The sequence below is a fragment of the Macadamia integrifolia genome, unplaced genomic scaffold (assembly GCF_013358625.1).
Source record: "Macadamia integrifolia cultivar HAES 741 unplaced genomic scaffold, SCU_Mint_v3 scaffold289, whole genome shotgun sequence".
NCBI classification, from domain to species: domain Eukaryota; kingdom Viridiplantae; phylum Streptophyta; class Magnoliopsida; order Proteales; family Proteaceae; genus Macadamia; species Macadamia integrifolia.
The window spans coordinates 255513-277446 of record NW_024869034.1 but is presented as its reverse complement, the minus strand read 5'-3'; the positions used below and the strand labels follow the sequence as shown (position 1 = coordinate 277446).

At 40.0% G+C, this 21934-nt stretch overlaps 1 protein-coding gene and 1 non-coding gene across 13 annotated transcripts in view; both read left to right on the top strand.

Annotated features, from left to right (window-relative positions):
- The first annotated feature begins 2905 nt into the window (after positions 1-2905).
- LOC122067407 lies at positions 2906-3010 on the top strand. Its single transcript, XR_006136703.1, has one exon. It is a non-coding gene; the product is annotated as a small nucleolar RNA R71 (small nucleolar RNA).
- Positions 3011-9299: 6289 nt separating this feature from the next.
- The window catches only part of LOC122067399 (pentatricopeptide repeat-containing protein At1g13040, mitochondrial), a 17194-nt gene continuing 4559 nt past the window's right edge, over positions 9300-21934 (top strand). For 4 of the 12 annotated variants that reach the window (XR_006136693.1, XR_006136687.1, XR_006136689.1 and 1 more), the window contains exons 1-4: positions 9300-9489; positions 9696-12091; positions 12203-12327; positions 12855-12897. Coding sequence is in view for 1 of the 12 variants with exons in the window: in XM_042631234.1 (XP_042487168.1) it covers positions 9955-12091; positions 12203-12207 (2142 nt within the window). In the remaining 11 variants the exon portion in view is untranslated. Of the gene's footprint in view, positions 9490-9695; positions 12092-12202; positions 12709-12854; positions 12898-14091; positions 14208-21934 lie in introns of those variants that run through there. The other 8 variants (XR_006136697.1, XR_006136696.1, XR_006136692.1 and 5 more) reach the window with 4 other exon arrangements.

The following is a 21934-nucleotide window of genomic DNA, read 5'->3' as shown; positions in this document are numbered from 1 at the left end:
TTGAAAATTACACCTATCCTAGGGTTTAACACCTCAACAGCACTATGAGAAAAAACAGTTTGCACAACATAAGGACCATCCTAACGGGATCTCAACTTCCCTGGAAAAATATGCAACCTAGAATTGTAAAGCAAAACCTTATCACTAGGTGTGAAAGACTTCCTAAGGATTTGTCTATCATGAAAAGCCTTGGTTTTTGCCTTATAAATTCTAGCATTGTCATAGACATCATTGCGAAGCTCCTCCAACTCAACTAGTTGGAGTCCGTTATAAGTACCAGTGGTAGGCAGGTCACAATTCAAATTCTTTATAGCCTAAAAGGCTCTATGCTCTAACTCAACTGGAATATGACATGCCTTCCCATACATAAGGCAGGAAGGAGATTGTCCAAGATCAATCTTGAACACAGTTCTGTGAGATCATAAGACGTCCACAATCTTAGAGACCAATCCTTACGATTAGGGTCGACAGTCTTTTCCAAAATTTGCTTAATTTTCCTATTGGATACCTTAACCTATACACTAGTTTGAGGATGATATGGTATAGCCAGCTTATGGGTGATCCCATATTGCTTCATAAGGGCCTTAAATGGTCTATTGCAACAATGCTTGCCCATGTCAAAAATGGGATAAATGATCCCATAATCCATCCATTTAAGTATTTCTTTTTGAATGGCTTCCTTCATCACTGGGTTCGCTCTTCTATGGGGTTCCGTTGAAGGTTTGGACCCCTCAATAAGGTGAATATGATGTTGAATAGTAGAAGAGCCAATTCCTTTGATATCAACCATGGTCCATCCATATTCCTTATTTTCCTTTAGAAGCTCAATCAACTCCTCCTCCTGACTTGAAGTCAAATCAAAAGCAATGATGACACGAAGATTATGATCCTTACCTAAGAAAGCATACTTAAGATTGGAGGGCAACTCCTTCAACTCAAGCTTAAGGGGTTCAACAATGGAAGGCTTAGGCATTAAGGTAGAGAAGGGCCCAATGGGCTCTACAGGTGGTTGGAGACTCCAAACCTCAGACATAATTCCCTCATCAAATTCACCAATTGCTCTATACACTCTTGAAATTCATAATCAAAATCAATATCAAAATAAGTCTTAGTGGAATCTGGAATTTCTTGGAGTATATGAACTTCCTTCTCTTGGGGATTTGGTTGCTTACCTAACCTAAAGACATTAAAATCCACAGAAGTGTTGCCAAAAGAAAGTTTCATGGTACTGTTCCTATAATTGATTATGGCATTATTGGTGGCAAAGAACGGTCTACCAAGAATGATTGGGATCTGGTCCCGAATGTTGGCAACTGGTTGGGTGTCTAAAATAATGAAATCAACAGGGAATAAAAATTCTCCTACCTTAAGTAAGACATCCTCAACCATTTCTTTAGGAATCTTAACAGATCTATCTGCCAACTGAAGAGTAGTTCCAGTGGCTTTCAATTCTCCCAATCCTAGTTGCTTATACACATGGTAAGGCAAAAGATTCACACTTATGCCAAGGTCAAGTAAGGCATGCTCAATGTAGGTGTTGCCTATGACACAAGCTATGGTAGGGCTCCCTGGATCCTTATACTTGGCTGCTATAGGCTGAATAATTATAGGCACACTAGTGATACATTTGTGTGTACACAAATATTTCAGGACTTTTGCATAGGTGGGGATTTGGGATATGGCAACCAAAAGAGGGATGTTCACTTCTACCTTTTTGAAGAGTTCTAAAATTTTTTCCATTGAAGCAGTCTTTTTTTTTTTTTTTTTACCAATTGATTAGGAAAGGGGACAGGAGGAACATAAGGACTGTTAGGATTTTGCTATTTTTTAGAAGAATCATGTTTGGTTTCCTCAATCAAATCATCTTTAGTTGCTTTAGGTTCATTAGACAAACCTGGAATAAGAGGCACACTTGTGTCCTCAACAGAAGGAGAGTTAATAAGAGTGATAGATGTAGAAGATTTAGTAACACTCTGTTGGTACTCTCTACCACTCCTAAGGGCATAAACAACATGACATTGGTTGGAGGGCTCTTGTTGGGTCTGACCTTGTACGACATTCAATGATGCATTAGTGGGTGCTTGTGAACTAATTGGTTGATGCATAGGGTTAGGCTCTGGTTGACTGGACAATGTTCCTTTCTCCCTCTTATGCAGAATTGAGACAACTTGGGAGAGTTTTCTCGTAAGATTTTGATGGTTTGTCATGAGGAGGGTCATATTTTTTTCAAGTCACTCAATCTACTTGCCTCTCTAGTGTTGGTAAACACAGGGGATTAGTGATAAGATGATAGGAGAGGAGGCCTAGGAAAACTAGCCTGAGGTCCTACATTTGGCCTAGAAAAAGTATTTGGGATAAAAGGTTGTTGAGTAAAAGGAGGCCTTTAGGGTCCAAGTTGACCTTGATTATGGAAACTGGAAGGCCTTGCTTGGTTGCCTTGGTTCTAGGAGAAATTTAGGTGATTTCTCTATTTTGGATTGTAAGTGTTACTATATGGATTATTCTGATATAGGGCATTAACACTATCATTGGAAGTGCCCCCAGAGGTGTTGGGGCATTCTTCTATAACATGTCTAGGGGACTAGCACCAATTGCATATCTTAACCATATTGACTGATAATGGCTATCTAGGAACAATAGCCTAAATCCTTTTGATTAGGCTATCCAAGTGAGCTCCCTTGGCTGCTATCTCATCCACAAAATATCCTTTCCCTCCTATAGTTGTTTCACTTTCTTGTGTTGATTCTCACTCATGGGTTTTGTTAGCTAAGTCAAATAAGAATTCTCATGCCTTTTCTTTATCTATAAAGGATGTGAACCCCCCAGGGCACATAGACTCTATCATTTTTTTTTAGTTGGGTAATCAATACCATCATAAATTATTTGACATAAATGCCATGAGTCTGGGCCATGGTGAGGGCATTCTTAGAGTAGATCCTTGAATCGCTCCATAAGTTTGGAAAAGGACTCACTAGGCTTTTGCCCAAACTAAAGGATCACTTCTAAGCTTATTGGTCTTGCGAGTTGGGAAAACTTCTTGAGGAAGGCAATTGTGAACTGTTCCCATTTGGTTATGGAATTTATGGGTAACCCAAACAACTACTTCTTAGCTTGGTCTTTCAATACAAAAGTGATGAACCTAAGCTTAACAGCATCATCAAAAAGTTGTTGGATCTAAATTAGAACACATACCTCTTCAAATTCCCTTAGGAAGAGGTACGCATCCTCAGAGGTCAACCTATGGAAGTGGGGCAACATAGTGGTGTACTGAGATTTGAGCTCAAAATTATTGCCCTGGGCTTGTGATAGAACTATGTATGAAGGTTGGGTTGCTCTAGCAGGATAGAACCTATCTTTCAGAGATTTAGGTGGAGGGTTTTGCTCTTGGTCTCCCATATTGAAAGATACTAAAGAGAGTATACATATAGGGTCACTACTTTTTAGATCTCTTCTTTCTAACCGATTCTCAGTATTACGTACCCACCTAGCACTCATGCAATAGAAAACTACCCATAACTAGAATAAGACAAAAACAAATGAATGAAAATTATTTATTTATTTTTTATTTTTTTGGCTTTTTGGGAGGTTACCGGTAGGGATCCGGGGTTGCTCAATTCCTGAGGTATTGCTACAGGGTAGAACCTGTCTTTACCATATTATGAAGCTTGGTGACCTCCACCGATAAACTATTATTGCAAGTTGTTCTTCTCAAAAATTTAATAAATGATGAAAGAAAAAGAAAATAAAGCACTCTGATTTATCAAAAGAAAGCGAAAAATAACATGGAACTCTCCCCGACAATGGCGCCAAAAACATTTATGAATTTTAAAAGTAACCGCAAGCGTACGGATCAGTGTAGCTAACGGGTCGAACACAAGGGGAGTAGCCACTTTATTTTTAGGTTCTTTTAGTAATGCAAAAGTGCAACAATTGATTATGGTGATCTACTTCTAACTATCATCCTAACACATTGCATCTAAAAACATCATAACTAACACATCTACGAATGTCAGAATTGAAATTGCAATAAAAATTGAATGACCTAACCATTCACATCTAACCCTAACCATTCATCATCTAGGAATTTAAATACTCAAATCACGCAATTAAAAAGCAAATAACTGAAAGTAAAAGTGTTGAAATAAAAAGTGCTGAAAAGTAAAAAAAAAAAGTACAAATAAAGGGGACAAAGCCAGAGAGAGGTATAAAAGTAGGTTTCTCTACTTAGCCCGAGGGATGCACTATAAATAATATGAGTATTCCTACTTGACCAAAGAGTTACTCTTATAAGGGCTCTCTACTTGGCTTTAGGAAAAGGGATGCAATATAAATAACGAAAGTAAAAGGATGGTTCTATGGCTAGAGAGGGACAAAGCCAACACATGCATCTAGCTAAGGACCTTAGGGGAAAGTGAAAGCATCAAAGTAAAAATTGAAAATAAAAGCCTAAATTAAGAATGAATGGGTAGTAAGAAAAGGGAATGAGAGAGGGGTGAGAAGTCTTATGTCGAAGCCTACTTATTTGAACTTCAATCTTTGAACTGAAAACTTGATCGATTTGAGAAATTACCAGCCCTAAAAACCAAATCTAGAATAAACCAAATCTGAAATTGCTAGGCATGGAGAAAATTAATCTAGAGGAGAAAAACTAAACTTAAAAGAGATGCTCCACAGCTTGTTCTTATCACCTAGAACTAAGCTTAGAACTAGAAATTAAAATTATTACAACTTCAATTGCATAAATAATAAAAACTTGAATAGCATAAACAAATATTTGCATTAATATATATAAAAAAAAAAGATTACAAAAGTGCTTGCATAAGAAACTACAACAAAGAACTAAAGAGAAAAAAAGAGCACAACTAAAAACCTAGAAGAAGAGAGGAAGAGAGGGACGCCCTCCTAGGGCTTGATCGATCCTCTTATATAGGGGATAAGAGAGAGAGAGAGTACCATGGTTTGGGGGATTGGGAAAGAGATAGATAAAATAGGAAGTAGGGGAGAGGAGAGAGGAGAGGACGGTCCAAAGGGATCCTCTAGGATCGTGTGATGAGGTGGAAATAGGAAAGAGGAGAAAAAAAGAGAGAATGGAGATAGAGGAGAGAATCCAACGATTTGGGTGATGAGGTGGAGGGAGGAGAGAAGAGAAAAATGAGAGAAAATAGGGGAGAAAAGGGAAGAATGCCCAAGTATGGGCCGCTCTTGTATTGTTTGTGGGGTGGAGGAGAGAGAAGAGAGAAAATAGGAAAGAAAGTAGGGGAGAAAAGGTCTCCCACGATTTTTCTTTTTGTTTCCTTTTTTCTTTCTTTTTTCTTTCTCTCTGTCTTCAAACTTGCGCACAAACCCTCTTGGACAATTTTCTTGTCTTGATTTGATTTGATTTGGACAATATTTTATTGAAAATTTTGTCCATGCCCTTATCTTTAGGTAGGTGGAAAATAGGAGAGAAAATCTTCACAAAATCTCCAAAAAAGGAGAAAATCGCCTTAAGTGGAGGAGAGAGAGTGTTCAAAGCCCCATGTGGGTCCCTCCATCTTGTTGGAATCTGGAATATTTTTTTTGGATGAATGCATTTGGAATATTCCCCTGGGACGACTGCAGAAGGGTTGACCTACATCTCGGTTCAGTTCTGGTCCATGATTCTTTTTATGGCCCGAAAAGAATAATCGCGTGTACGGGTGTCAAAACGAATGTGTAATTTTAATGCAACATGTCCATCTTGCTCAAAATTTCATCCATTTTGTAACCATAAAAAGAAACAGGACCTCTTTATGTGTAAAATTGGAGATATGGTACCCCATAGTCCCTAAGGCCAAAACTTACAAAAATAGATTAAAACCCAAGGTAGCTGCATTCTAAATATATAAAAATGCATGCTTTGCTACCTAATATTTCACACATAAATGTGCTCATTATAGGCCCTTCAATCAGGTTTTCTTGGACTTGGACTGAGTTCCTAATTGAGGGTAGGCCCTTCAGACAGACTTGCTCGGCCTTAGCTTGAGCCCTCAACCAAGGGTAAGCCCTTCGGTCAGCTCTGTCAGCCTTGGCTTGAGCCCCCAATCGAGGGTAGGCCCTTCGATCAGGTCTTCTCAGCCTTGACTTGAACTCCCAAAAAGGTTAGGCCCTTCAGTCAGGTCTACTCGGCGTTAGCCTTATTAAGTCCATCTTTGGCCAAATAGAGCAAATCGAAAGTTCATCGTGTCATTGCCACCACTCACAATGCCTTAAGCATCCAGCTACATCTAAATCGTCTTTTCCTATGTTCGTCAGCTGCTTCCTTCTCCATTCTAGTTAGGGAGATTCGAGCTAGTATTACTTAAGCCCTTGCACAGAAGTGAAGCTGCTGAGTGGATGCCCCACCTCGATCCACAGTTGGAAGTTCAAGTTCTTTTTCGTGAGGTTGCTAGAGGGGTTTCCTTTTAGCATAGTTTGGGACTTTCTACACTGAACTTTGCCCCAACCCTCTTTGGGACAGATGCGGAGTCGACGGAGTTGGCTAATTATAAATTGTAGTATCCCCCAGTTCAATCCGAAAGTCTCAAGTCTGATGTTGTCTTATTTAGGTTTGGGCTTAGTCTAGCTGAGTCTTAGGTTCCTTGAGTCCTCACTTTGCATAGTTTCCTTCTTCTGTAACTAATTATCTTTTCAATTTTCCTATGTGCAACCCTCTAGGGCTGACTACAAGGCTATCGTTGCCCTTAGACAGGCTCAGGAAAATGATGAACAACTCAAGTGGCAATGGGAGAGGAAGCAAGAGAAGAGGAAAGCCACCCAACACTGACCCTCTGAGGGAGAAGAAGAAGAAGAAGATAAAGGCGATCGACCACACCTTGACAACCATCCAAGCATTGGCCATCCCCGGCTGCGATGCCTCTTTTCCTTCGGAGGATCCCCTTGATATTGAGACTTGACTTCAGAGTCCTGTTGGGGTCAGGAGTAAGACAAAGGTTGGCTTTAACCCTGGTTGGTCCATTAAAGAGGATGAGTCTTATGCTATAGGGCAAGTGGCCCGTGAGCTTGTTAAGAAGGGTTGGCTTCCAAGGGAGGTGGCCAATGTTCGAGACTAGGGTACTTCGACCATTGTAATCAGCACCTGCATCTTCATGGCGGGGGTAATCACTGCTTCCTTACCTCTTCTTCTTTCCTTTCCTTTTTATTCTAAGTGTAACTAATTGTAGTTTTACCTTATAGGCCAATAACCACGTCACTCAGCTCACCCTACGCACCAAGGAGTTGTCCAGGGAACTCGAGAGATTCGAGTACGAGATGTCTGCACTTAACAATGAGCACACCCTTCTTCTTAAGAAAGTGAGCATCAAGAGGCCGATCTAGAACAGGCTAGCCGAGAGCACAAACAGAAGTTTCAGGAGCTGAAGGCAAAGGTGGTTGAGAAGCTTTGGGACGTTAAGGGGAGGGCCATATAGAAATACAAGTGTTGGGACAAGTTTAAGAAAGAGGTTGGTGAAAAGGTCATCCCTGGATATGTTGTAGGGCCACCGAGGTTTGGGACTGGCTACACCTCCTCGATATATATTTTGAGGGGAGTGGTATCATCTTCCAAGATGATATAGGAGATGACACAACCCCTGCACTGACAGGTCATGGCCGAGGATGAAGAGGGCACTGCTGGGGACGAAGCCGACCAATCTCGAGAGCTGCCTATTACTTCTGACCACAGTGATTCAGGTTGGGAGGTTCTCCCCCATGTCGATGAAGAAACCACCTTGCAGACAGGTGAAAACTGAAGGGATGTCTATTTTTTTTTTTGGCCTTTGCTGCCAATCTATTGCTGCTGAGAATCCTTCGTTGGTAGGACGTTTTCCCTACAATGACACAGAAGGAAAGAGGCTCAGAGCTAACTTCGAGATTAGTCCTTCGACGCCCAAATCAGAAACCCGAGCAACAGTAGTAGGAGGACAATAGTAAGTGAGATAGTGATCTTACCTCTGCTTGGTCCCAACCATCTTCTTTATAGGATCAAATCCCCTAGAGTCCTACTAGGAAATGTCCTCCTATTTTGATAAGCTTGGGGTGGTTAGAGGATCGTGTCTCATGAGTCTCCTCCTTTTGTGTGGGATATCCTTTGTCCTTTGAGGAATAGTTTTGCCTTTTCTCCTTGGGTGGGATAGAATCCTACTATAACTCTGCCATCGAAGGAAGGTTGGCTCTTCCTCAGGTCGAGATCCGAGGTTGCTTGCTTTGCACAGATACTTTTGATTTCTTTTTAAATAAGGTGAGTAATCGATGCCACATGTCAACATCCAGTTGGGTGATTTGTTTCATATGTATCAAGTCCCATGCCCTCCACAGAAAAGTAAGCTCTCACAACTAATAGGTCCAAAACTTACCGATTCCTTGAAGATTTGACATTGAATCAATGAAGTAGGCCAATCAACAATAGAGCCAAAGATCCAAAACCCACTGTCACCAAGTTAAAACTAAGAACATTGTTAATTCCCAAATAGGTTAGATCACATATGGAATCCTAAACTAGGGGAGAGTAGGAGACTGAGAACCCTTCTATTGACGGGCGTATCAAGAGTACTCTGGACATTAACGTGCATCATTAGTTCGCCTAAAAATTCACGAGGAAGATAATTTTTTCAGGCAAAGAGACCCTATAGAGTAGGGGTGAAATTTTGGCCTTGACAACTTGAACCCGCCCTAAGCCCAAACAGGGCATGGGTCAAGTTTCTTGGACCTGAGGGCGGGTTAGGGTTGAAAAACCCCAATCCTGCGTCAGGGTTGGGTTGGGCTCAGGTTGAAGCCTCAGCTCGACCCGAAATTTAACTCCGAATTTTTATATTAGAATTTAGGACTCCTATTGGTATTTCATTTTTCTATAGCTTTTTATGTATAAGATATGAATGGTAAAAATAGGTCAATCAAGATTAATCAAAACATTCTAGAAGCCAAAGTCAACCCAACCTAGCCAAGCCTGACCCAACCCGCCCCTTGATAGGGTCAATTAGGGCCGGGTTGGGTTGGTATGAACTCGACAGAGTTGGGCTTGAACATGAACCCAACAGGGTAGGGTAGGGTAGGGTAGGGTAGGGTAGGTTGGGCTTCGGTTGAATTTTGAGGACATAGGATTGCATTATGATTTTAAGAAATCTGGCCAACCCAACCCAAGTTACCCAACCCGACCCTGTTTCACCCTTATCAAATCTGGTCGCATAAGCCATTATAGCGCATGGTTCTTGGAGGGGTAAAATTGTCTTTCACCTTGCAACCAAAAGGGGCGAGAAATTGGGCCTTTTCTAGGGCATCACGTACCTCATCTCTCGACTCTCCCTCGCTGGCAATGGGTATATACATATAGAGGGAGCGAGTTTCAGTTCGAAAACATTGCATTGGTTTGCTTTGATCTTGGTGTCCATCTTTAATGGGTGGTGAAGAGCAATGTAGAGCATGGGATTGCTCTTCTTGTAGTAAAATATTGCTTAGATAGAAGCTCATTCACCATAGTTGGTATGTTTAGCGGAGGTGAGAAAGTATGATCAAGTTTGAATTTGAAACTTCCAAATTGAAATAATGTGCAAGTTATTGAATTTCGTCTTCTCATTCCCCACATTTCCTAATTCTTCATCTAAAATAGTAGTGATTTATTATGGATTTTCTTTGGCTCTTTGTCTCATTGTACCTTTCTTTTCTGAAGATTTAATTTGGTGTTTGATGTCTTCTGGTTTCAGGTCAGAATGAGAAGAAAGCTTCAGTTGACTTGGTTTTTCTTCGGAACAGATTGTGGTTGCTGACAAAATATTGGTGGTCGCTGGCATGTGCCCAATAGTTGGGAATGCGGGAGGTGAGTAGTGCACAAAGACCGGAATTGGGGAGCATTGGCATGACAGTAGTTAGCCTGCGAGGCAGTTTGAAGGATGCCATAGAGCGTGCAGATCACTTGTTCGACGGAATTACTCAGAAGATAAGACCACATGGTTACTTAGTCAGATGAAATGGGTTACTTCAAAATGCTTCAGCCTCTGCGATATTATGCTTGTAAGGGTTTACAGACACTCAACCTCTGCAGTAACGGAGTGTTACTTTTCTTTTTCAACTCATATATCAATAACCAAGCTCAGGTTTTTCAGTAGCTCCACTGATAGTGTAAACCCACCAGAAATGAATTCAGTTTCCAAGATGAATTCAAAGTCAAGTATGGAAACGAGAACTTCATCAGAGCTGCAGGAGAAAGAAAAGGAGAACTTGATCCCCTACTTGTTGGAAACAAGCAAAACGCCTCCTTTCCTGGTCCCAGCTTTTAATATTTGTAAGATCCTTATTCAGAGCAAACAGTGGTCTGAATCGGTAGAGACGGAGATTCAGGGTCTGAATGTGGAGTTGAACACCTACATTGTCAATCACGTCTTGGGGAGTCTCTCGGCTGAAATGGGTTTCTGTTTTTACAACTGGGCTGAATCCAAATTGGGCTTTAAACATGACCGCTTTACAAGTAGATCCATGATTTTTGCACTTCTTCGTGATTGCAACTATGATCTCTTATCACAGTTTTGGCAGAGAATGAAGGATGCAGGCTTTCCAGTACATCGGTCTATATATCGTATTCTTATATCAGGTTACGTTAGATCTGGGTTAACTGACCTTGCTATCCAAACTTTCGATGAGATGCTTGATTCTGATTGCAGGGTGTTCAGTATAGATTATGATAGATTTGTTGGAGTATTAGTTCGGGAATCTCGCTTTGATTTGGCTGAGCATTACTACAGTAGATTGATGCTGCAAGGATTTTCTTTATGCGTATTTACATATTCAAGGTTCATCTCTGGGCTCTGCAAGGTGAAGCATCTGGGTCTCATTAGCAGACTTCTAGATGACATGGATAAGCTCAGGTATGTCCCTGACATTTGGGCTTATAATATATATATTAATCTCTTGTGCCAGGAAAATAGATTAGATGTTGCCCTTGAAGTACTGCAGATGATGAGTCAGAAAGGAAGAGATCCTGATCTTGTTTCCTACACCACAGTTATTAATGGTTTGTGCAAATTTGGACTCCTTGAAACAGCAGTGGAGATTTGGCGTGAATTGATTAGAAAGGGATTTAGCCCGGATGCTACAGCTTGTGGGGCTTTGGTTTTTGGTTTGTGTAATTGTGGGAAAGTTGATTTGGCTTATGAGCTTATGGTGGGAATGATCAAGGGTCAAGTTGAGTTGAGTACTTCAATTTACAATGCTCTTATTAATGGATTTTGTCGAGCTGGTCGGATTGATAAAGCCCAAATAATCAAGTCATTCATGATAAGGAATGGCTGCAGACCAGATTTGATTACATATAACATACTGTTGAATTATTGTTGTAATAGGCGTATGATTGAGGAAGCAGAGGGATTGATGGAAAAGATGAAGAGGAGTCGCTTAAGACCTGATAGCTACAGTTACAATCAGCTTTTGAAGGGCCTCTGTAAGGCTAACCGACAAGAAAAAGCATACCATTTGATGGTAACAGAGATGGAAACAAAGGGATTTTGTGATGTTGTGTCATACAACACTCTCATTAGATCACTCTGCCAAGCCGGCCACGCCAAAAGGGCATACAGGTTATTTGAGGAAATGGGGCAAAAAGGGATTGTCCCAGATGTCGTGACTTTCACAATTCTCATAAATGCTTCTTTTAGAGAAGATCGTTCTGAATTTGCGGAGGATCTTTTTGACCAAATGGTCGGGATGGGATTGATTCCTGATCGTGTTGTATATACAACAATGGTTGATCATCTGTGCAGGACTGGTAGAATCGAGATGGCTCGAAGCGTCTTCTTCAATATGGTTGAGAAAGGAATTGTCCCTGACGTAGTTTCATACAATGCCCTTATAAATGGACTTTGCAAGGCTTCTAGGGCTAGTGAAGCCATGCATCTTTATGAGGACATGCGTGCTTATGGGCCTCATCCTGATGAGGTGACCTATAAAGTGATTATCTCAGGGCTTATACAGGAGGAAAAGCTTTCAATGGCTTGTCAGGTGTGGGACCAGATGATGGAGAATGGGTTTACTCTAGACAAAGTGGTTTCTAATGATCTTATAAAAACCATTAGTTCAAAGGATGCAACTTTCATGAATGGCAGAAGATGTAAGCAATATATATATATATATATATTTTTTTTCTTTTAATAATAGTTCTAGCATTTTTGTAGTTATCAGTTTGTTGACTTATGTTGTTTTCTTGCATTTTATTTATCAGATTGAAACCTACAGTACTGAAGCCCATTAAATGACAGAGAGTTAGACCACGGTGCACTAAGTTAAGCCAGCTGTTGATGGTATCTGCAATTCATCCTGCCTAGACAAAGGAAAAGGGGCATTCAGGTTTGAACAGTGAACTGTAATCTAACAATTTTGTGAACCAGCTTCATAGTTTTTGTAATCTTCCTGGACAAACATTTAGTCTTCAACCCTTAATTTCACTACAACATAGTTCTGTTTTGTACCTTTTATTTTTTGAAGAAAATGGGAAAGATATGGAGGGTTTGTTGTATAGGAACTACATAACTACAATTTTTTTAAACTCAGTGCCATATTGGTTTCAGATGGAATGATTGTATCTGATGGATTTATTCTGAATTTATTGTGAAATAATAATAGTAATGAAGTAGCGGGGGATCACAAACTATAAATAATATTTAAGGAAAAATATATGTAATGAAATTTTCTTCAAGTTAAAAAATATTAAGGAATCGGTGCTTTTTATGTCTCTTATGTTAGAATTTAGAACTTATCATATATATATATATATTTGAAGTTGCTTAAATAAAATTTCTATGGAGACAACAGACTGTGCTGACATAGGGTGATCCTAGTGCCTTTTGTAGCCCTAATGCACTATTGTTTTGTAGGGATGTGGAAGCGATAAAAGAACCTAGAATTTGAATTAAGAAGGTAACTTTTCTTTGATGTCTAATTTCTCAGCTCTGATCTTTGCGGAGAAAGATTGTTATTCCTATTGAGGTTCATTTGGAACCCAACTAAGCTAAGCTTCACTTGCGTCAAAGAATCTTTGAAATATATATCATACACATACAACCATAGGTAAAAATTCACCGAAATTTTAGTAATTTCGAAATGTCCAAGACTAAACAGTAGGTGAAAATCAGAATCAGCACTGTTTCGCCAAAATTTCACTCATTTCGCTCATTTCAGGGCTGGGCAGGGCCTGTAATTTAGGCAGTTGGCCTTGAGTTTCAGGCCAAGCCAGGCACATGGCCCTTATACCCTATGGTAGGCCTTGCCTAAGCCAGACCCGACTATTGCCACCCTTAAATCTGATAGACGACAGGGCATTGTAACTGATATGAACAGGGGCACTGAAGCATGTGACATTGATAATCCAGAGGGTCTCCTATCTGATTGGTGATATAGATTGTCCAGACCATCCTCCACATGGCTAAAAGAAGGGCTTGTGTTTCATTATCAGAGGCACCTCATCCTGGTTGCAATTCTTCCCCATTATTATTCAAGGATCATTTAAAAGCTTTGAATTTTGTATGATTAGGATGCTGCTATTTTCTCAGATGCAGATTCAAGGATATTTTCTTAACCTGTAGGTGATTGTTGTCTAGCACATTTTTATGGTCTCAAATATGGATTTTGGTGTTGCCAATTATCTTACCTTCGTGTGGGTTATTTACATGTTCATTCTTTGGAGAATTCTATGCCTAAAAATACTAAAAATATACACAATTTAAATTGGGGAGGTATAATGTGCTGCAAAAAAAAGCACCAAGTGTTGTGCTGCAACACATCTTTGTGCATTCATCCAGACCATAAGCAATGTTATCATGGTGTCGGCTGGATGATACTTACATGTCCTGTGCATAAGCTGGGTGCTACCACCAAGCTGGTCACTCAGGTGTAATTAGTTGTTGATTTAAGTTGAGCACTTGGTAAGAGTAGTTGATCTTTTGACTTTTTTTTTTTTTTTTTTACCATTTGATCTTTTGACTTTGTTATTCTGTTGAGATTATCTATTTTTGATGATAGGCATTCAGCCACCGGAACAAAATCATTAGTCTTCAGTCGTTTTTTTTTTTCAAAGAGAAACTTTAGTACACTGACAAGTATTCCTTTCTTCAGTTGTAATGATTTATGCCGTACATCATACTTTTATTGCGTAGTTGTGGTCATCACCTAGCCATCAACTACTGCTTCGACAACCTTGACAACAAGTTGATGGAGACCCTCTTGTCAGGGTAACAATGCTTCATTATATTATGAATTTCATTTTCTTAGTTGTTTAGTCAATATAAATATTATTCTGTAGTCACGAACGAATCACTAAGCTTACACTAAATGAATAAAATCTATATTATTCTATTGCATTTACTCATCCCGGGAGGGTGGCCTGTTGATTCCCAATAGAGTTGCCTAGACCTAGAAGCACATCGGGTTGTATGTAGCAATGCAAGTTGGAAAATGCCTCTTTGAATTTGTTTTTTTTTGCCAATACCCATGTAAGAATGTTCTTACTTATTTTTCCTTTATTTCTTATCTTACGTAGAAGAGATAGATGATTCTGGTACAGCGATGTCCCTTGAAAAAATTTTCACCACCAACCTGATAGCCTACTCACTGGTCCAGTTTATCCTCACCTGTATGAAACACCACTTGGCTGGTCCTCTTTGATAACCAGCATCACTTCATACATTCATTGTAATCTCACCACAGTTTGTATGCCCAGCCTTACCAACAGGAAGCTCTTAATACTACTATTGTCTAGTTATATAGTCCATCCATGCAGATGTGAGCAAGCATCATGTTCACCATATCTCGAGTTTCCATCCAGCTTAGGGTAAGTGCCCGTGTGGAAGTGATGCGGAACCTGGTTCGAAAAACCTTATTGTGTTCGCTTATGGACCCACCAAGTGTATAATAGGAAAAGTTGATAAATGATGGTAATTCCGTAAATAACTCCAAGTTTATGAAAGGAATTGCGAAACAATAAATAACAAGAATCTTAAAGGTTAGATTGATGGTAAAATAGGTAAGGGATATGAAGATGATTATTATTTAAAGGTTAAGGGTTGACTTGGAATAGAACATAGGCAGTGGGACAAATCAGAATTAATGTAGGAGAGAGGGATAGTTATGGAATTTAATAAACAAAAGAGGATTAGGGAAACCACGAAATGTTGTCTTCAAACTCTCGATAACAAGCAACCAACAGTGAGTTCCTTAGCTTGCATTTGAAAGAACTCATATGCCCAACATAGTTATTAAGGCGAGAAGGCGACCGAGGCGTTTGAGGGTCTTCCAAAGCGCTTTGGCGATAGGGCGTGCATAAGGCGTTGCCTTATTGAATAAAGCGTTTGTGTTTTTTTATTTTTATTTTTATGTAACCATTTTATTTGGCACAAATAGCATATTAAGAATTATATAATTCTACTTATATGCTAAATAAAGGTTAAAGATTCATACCAATGCAGGATATTCATCAAAAAAACAAATCAATAAAGTGAATAATTAACTAAGTTCATATTTATCATAGCATATAATATAACTATGAAACAACATTATAAATGTAAAGATAAAAAAGACTGTTAAAATATTTAAGTATTTATTTTACTTACCTCTATAGTGCCAAAATGAATGCCTAAGGTCATCTACTATATTTTTACTATTGCCAGTCTAATTAGGGCTGCAACTAAGGTCAGTATCTCTAGAAGGTCAGCATCTCTAGAATGGGAAAGAAAACCAAGAAAGACAAAGAAGATTGAAAGAAGAGAAGGGAAGTCTTGCTGGAATGGGAAGAAGAAGAAGGGATTGAGGGAAGAGGAATAGAAAGAAAGAATAAGAAAAAACACATGAGAAAGAGATCTCTGTTCAGTAATAGAGAACTGGAAAAAAGAAGAAGAGTACCTTGCCGGAGCGGGAATGGCCTAAGGTAGACTTGTCGGAGAAAGAATCACTGGAGGAGAGTCGCCAGAGCTGAAATCGATGGAGGAAGGAACACCGATGCCCTAGTTCTCCCAAACAAAGATGAAAATAGGCAAAAGCATTTTGCGATTTGTGATTTGTTCAACCACAAAATGTGGTTTTTGACTTTATATAGACTTGATCCCATAGTTCTCAAGTGTACAAGATTCCCATAGACTTGCCAATCACAAACAAAAGACATGGAATCTATAGTAATAAATTAAAAAAAGAAAAAAGAAAATAACAAACAAACAAAAACATAGAAGGTGTCTGCCTTGGTTGTAAGGCGTCGCCTTACGTGAAACCCATAAAGCGCATGACTGCCTTAGCCTACCTATACCACCTTAACACCTTGGCGGCGCCTTAGCAGCACCTTGATGACGCCTTAATAACTATTTGCTCAATCGACCTGAGATCTTAGGACAAACTTCTATCCCGCAGATCTCTATAACCCACATAAGGATGGTTCGAAACAGCAAGCAGAAGAATTGAAAAGAACCTCAGAAAGGAGACCAGGCCATATCTCAGATTCAGATCTGGTTGAGGAATCGATTCTCACAACTGGCTGAATTGTTAGGGACAACAGTGTAGGGTTAGGATTGCCTGTAGGAAAGGAATTGATCCCCAGAATTTGAGGCCAAACTAACAGGACACAAAGGACTTCGATTAACTCTAATGTTGAACTTGTTTAGTGTTGGAAAGAACAGAGAATGAATAAAAGAAAGATAAACAGGGAGGAAGGAAAGGGGAAGAAAGAAGAAGGGCAAAGAAGGAGAAGCAGGGGAAATAGAGGTAAGGATGGTGAAAGGAGTCGTCGACCAACCTGGTCACATGCAATTCGCGATCTGTAAGGTAAACTGTGAACTTTATTCATCGCTAAACTCTGCAACTGAGTTCGATTACAAGCATATTTATGAAACGAAATTGAAATTTTCCTAATTGTAGTTGAATGCTGAAATAAAAGTAAAATCTAACTATATCTAACCCATTCTGAAACTATAATGGAATCAAACTCTGCCACTATTGAGTAAAAGATAAATCCAAATAATAAATTCAAATAAATAAATAAACTATATCTTACTAGACTAAAGACCCAAACTTTGGATCCATTTCTCGGTTTGGGTTCCCCAACGGGCTTGGGCCGGTCCAAGAAAATTTTCCATCAGGAAGTCTAGGAAGCTCATGTGTGAAGTATGTAAATAGAAAAGAAATCATTAAAAGGAAACCTACTGTAAAATTTGGAAACTCAAATTTGTTGGAAACTAAATCCTAATAGCTTTCTCCTACTTAAGCTACCAACTATAAAGTTTGCCTGAAAATAGAAATAAAAACATAAAAGATCCTTCTAGAATCAAAACTAAAATATGATCCGGTTCATCTCCTTTTTGTTACCCAGATGGGTTTGGATCGGTCCATGGGTGTGCATCTGCATCAAATCCTTCAGCAGGTTCAGAAATTATTCTCCAAAGGGCCATTGATTGTATCATGCCTGAGGAAGAAGAGTCCGCAAGAAATCAACTTGGCTTTCATCCATTTATATATTTTTTCTTAATTTTGTGCAAGGGCTACTATGTTACTATATATTCAGGTTTCTTGATTAATTAATGACAAACTTGTACCCCTTGCAATTCTCTTCAAGTGCAGGAAAGAAATATATTTTATTCATTTTCGCGTTTTTATTGGAGTCAGTTGGGCATATTCGGTTTTAGGATGCAGGTTCCACAATCAACCTTCATGTTCTAGCTAAAGGGACTTGTAGATGAAGGAAGGTCTTGTGGGTGCTACATGTAGCTGAGGTTGGGTGGGTCGATATTCTCCTGCCATGTGGAGGATTGATTCCCCCCCCCCCTTCTAAAAGTTGTCTTATTAGAAAAAATAAAAATTGAAGAAAATCATTGAACAAAAGAAACAGGGCATGAGAGAGCCTTTATTTGGTCCTCATAGGATAAGAGAATACAGGATCAGTAAAACATTCTTCTCTTAGTACAGAAAATAGTTTACAGAAAAATAACAGAGCAAAGAAAAAAGAGTAACGAAACAGGTTTAGGAAAATGTTTCTCTTCGCCCATGGTGAAGTGATTCCCTATCAATCAAGGGTCATAATCTGGATATCCAATATTAAAAAAAAAAAAACCACATCACACATTCCATGTGGCAAAAATAGGCATGTATATCAGGTTGCATTATCTACTCTGCAACAATAGGTGTGTGTACCAGCTTACATTACCTAGTCTGTATAAAGTAGAAAACCTTTTGCGATATAAAGCCCAAGCCCAGACTAATACGAAAAGTTGGGCTATATCTGTGCGGATCCAGATCCTCTACAATTCTTAGATCGTGCAGTGTGGTGTAGTGCTACCTGCAGCACTGGACACCTCTCCTAGGCCATATGGACGGTGAGGATGAGGAGAGAGAATGGTTTTGCAAAATCATGACCCAGTTCCGGTTTTGACCTAAACCCACTTCTACGTTTACTCACCCCCCGATCCTCTTTACCCCTTTAGAGCTGAAATTGAAAGGGGAAGAAGGAGACCTAAGTCTGTTCCTGTTCGCCTGCGATCGATCATTGACGGTGAGGTGTCCGGTGCAGCTTCTGTCACCGGTGGTCACTCCTACAGCAGGTTCGATTCTCTCTCTCTCTCTCTATTTTTTCCTTCTGTCAATTTGTTTCCCTTTCAGTAACTTATTTACGAACTACAAGATCTGGTAGGCAGGTGTGAGATTTTTCCCAGCTCAGATTTGATGACCCTATATAATTCCCATTAGAGTTTCTCTTTTAAATTCCCATCTTTCATGGCTCCAATAACATCTTAGCACTTCCCCTCTGCTCTCTGCCTCTCTTTCTTCTTCCAATTCCCTTCCTTCACAGCACAGGTGTTGCCCAATGCCCCTTGCCTCTGCCCCTCTCTCCCTCAGACAAGGAGTCAGGTACAAATTTCAACCTTTCTCTTGGCTCTGTTAGATTAGATTATTAGATCCCTTTCTGCTCTTTTGTAGTTTTCTTCGTTGTAATTAAAGTCCCCTTATTGGGTTTAGTAGATTGAATTGGAAATTCTCCCGCTGTTGTTTTCTTTCCTTCTGGTGGCTCAGAGGGAGGGAGAGAGAGAGAGAGAGAGAGAGAGAGACTCAAACCTGCAAATCTGGAACCACCGGAGAAGAAGGTGCAGCAGCCAATCAGAACGTGCAACTGCTTCCGGAGAAGAAGGTGCTACCGCTGATCAGTACCTCCTTCCCTTTCGATTTCACAATTTCAGATGTAAAGGGGGAGGGGGAGGGGGGGGGGAGGATTTGGGAATGTGTAAACGTAGAAGTGGGTTTGGGACAAAACCGGAACCAGGTCATGTGATGGGGGCCCTAGGGAAGAAGGGATGGGGAAATCAGAATAGAGAGGGGGAAGAAGGGAAATCACACACTTCACTAGTGCACAAACTTAACATCTGCATTTAATAATCAAATCACTTTGGTTTGTCCATCGGTTATAGTCAATATATATGGGAAAGTAAAGACATAGAATTAGAAGCTTAACTGAAATGGAAACTAGCCTAAACTAGGAAACAACCATAAAAAGGAAACCAATGCAAGGAAATAGATTCTAACTCCTACATTCAAATCTGAAAAATAAAAGGCATGAAATAAAATACTAAATAACTACTAATTTTATTTCCAACCCTTGTTAGACCAAAACCCTGGGCTGGACCAGTTCTTCTTGGCCCTTAGCTTCCAAAGCCGGTCATGCTTGTCCAACCAGGTAAGGGCAGCCGTATCTGCATCAACTCTCCTCCTCTGAAAAGAACTCGACTCCATTGAGTTAGGAAAAGGACCGAGGAGACCGTCTGAAGGAATACTGAACGAACGATCCCACCATCTTCTTGAGCTTAATTTCAGGGAGATCTTTGGCAGGATGAAACTTCATAGTCTTGTTGGTATGCTTGAAAGCATGGGTATTGTAATAGCCACAATGCTGTATTTTCTTATAAAACAACCAAGGTTGACCAAGAAGGATATGGCACACTTTCAGAGGGAGGACGTCACATTGGACTGTATCCTTGAGTCCACCAATAGAATATGTGACCAAACATTTAGCTGTGATTTTGAGATTAGTGTTGTTCACCCAAGCAACCTTGTAGGGATTTGGATGTGGCTCTGTCTTCAATCCCAGCTTATGAACAACGTATTCAGAGACAACATTAGTGCAATTAACTCCATCAATGACCAAGGTTAACAACTGGTCATTGCACTTCACACGGGTCTGAAAAAAACTACTGCGGTGCCAATCTTCATTATCAATGGCTTTCTGAGTGGTCAACACATGATGAATGACATAAAAATGATGTTGGTCTTCATCACTGAGAGATTCATTAACTTCACTTGGCGCACGCTCTTCTCTTAAATCAACTATGTCAGAACCAAGTTGCTCTTCAGGAATATATGGTATAGGAGAATTTTTATCAATAAAAGAAACCAAACATCTGGGACATTGAGCGCTGATATATCCAAATCCATAGCATGAGTAGCACCGAACTGTAAATTTTGAAGAATCAGAAGGTTTATTTGAACAACGCCGAGGGAGTGAGTATGGACGAGTAGGCCGTGAAGATGAAATTTCAGAAACATGTCGAGGTGGAGAATACGGCCGACTAGGTCGTGAAGAGGCCATAGATATAGCACTAGCCTGTGGTTTGCTATATGACCTTTCTTGGGTAGGAAGCTATTGCAGAATGGAACTAGTACATCGAGGAAAAGAATCTGCAAAATTTCTCCGATTGTATGGACGTTTCAGACTTTCCTCAACCTGATACGCTACTTGCACGGCGTTTTCCATGGTAGGCAGTTGACTAGATGCAAGGGCAGCACTAAGTTGAGGGTGCAAACCATTGCAAAATTGTGCCACCAATACTTCTTCATCCCACTCAAAATCAGAACGAGTTGCCAAATGATAAAACCTCGCAACATATTCTTCAACAGTTAAATTCTCCTGTTTCAACTGTGCAAACCTGAGATGCATGCGTTGCTTGTAATTAGAAGGCAAGAATCTCCGTTTCATGACTTCATGCATTTCAGCCCATGTAGTGACTAAACCAATGCCTCGGGTTTGGTTATGTTGTTGCTTGATCCACCAGACTCGGGCCGTGCCTTTCAGTTTGACCTCTGCGAATAGGATCTTTCGAGCCTCAGTCAACCCGTACCATCTGAAGAATGTATCTAAGTTGCGAATCCAGTCAAGGTACAGTTCTGGATTGTTGTCTCCATAAAAATTAAGGACATTCAATTTTGCTGCTCATTCTGCTTCATCATCATGTCTACCAGTTCCATATGGTGGTGGAGGTGGTGGTGGTGGTGTATGATGTGGTGGCGGTGGTGGTAGTGATACTGATGGATCCTGTGGAGTGGTTTTGGAAGAATCCCCAGATTGAATGGGACTCTTTCCTTTATCTGTTGCCACCAAACGATCAATAGAAACTTGCATGGATCCCATAGAAACTTGCATGGATTCCACCATTGTCTTAAGGGACGTGACCACGGTAGTGAGAGCATCAATTTTTATATCAGTTTCTCCTTTATAAGAGTTCAGCTGTTGAACAACTTCACTATTGGCTACCATGGTGATGATTAACAAAATAACACTCTAAGAATAATGGCAGAATAGTAAATAACTTTTTTTTTTTGGAAGGGCAGAATTTTAATTACTTGAAATTCAATTTAAACCATAAAGGGGTGTATCACATGGGCAGGGGCCTAATTGTATATAAGGAAAAAATTGGAGGGATAAAAGAATTAAAGAGAAACAAGGGGCAAAGTGGGGAAATCTAACAAATTAAAGAGATGAAGGGAAAAATATTTGGGGTGGGGTTTGGGATTACCGACAGAAGGCTAGGGATCTCCTTCTTGGAGACGGAACCAGCAGAGAGGACTCTGATCTATCGAACCAGAGAATGAGTCGGCGAAGGAGGAGTCGGAACCAGGTAAGTCGCCGCCTCTCTCTCTCTCTCTCTCTCTCCTCCTC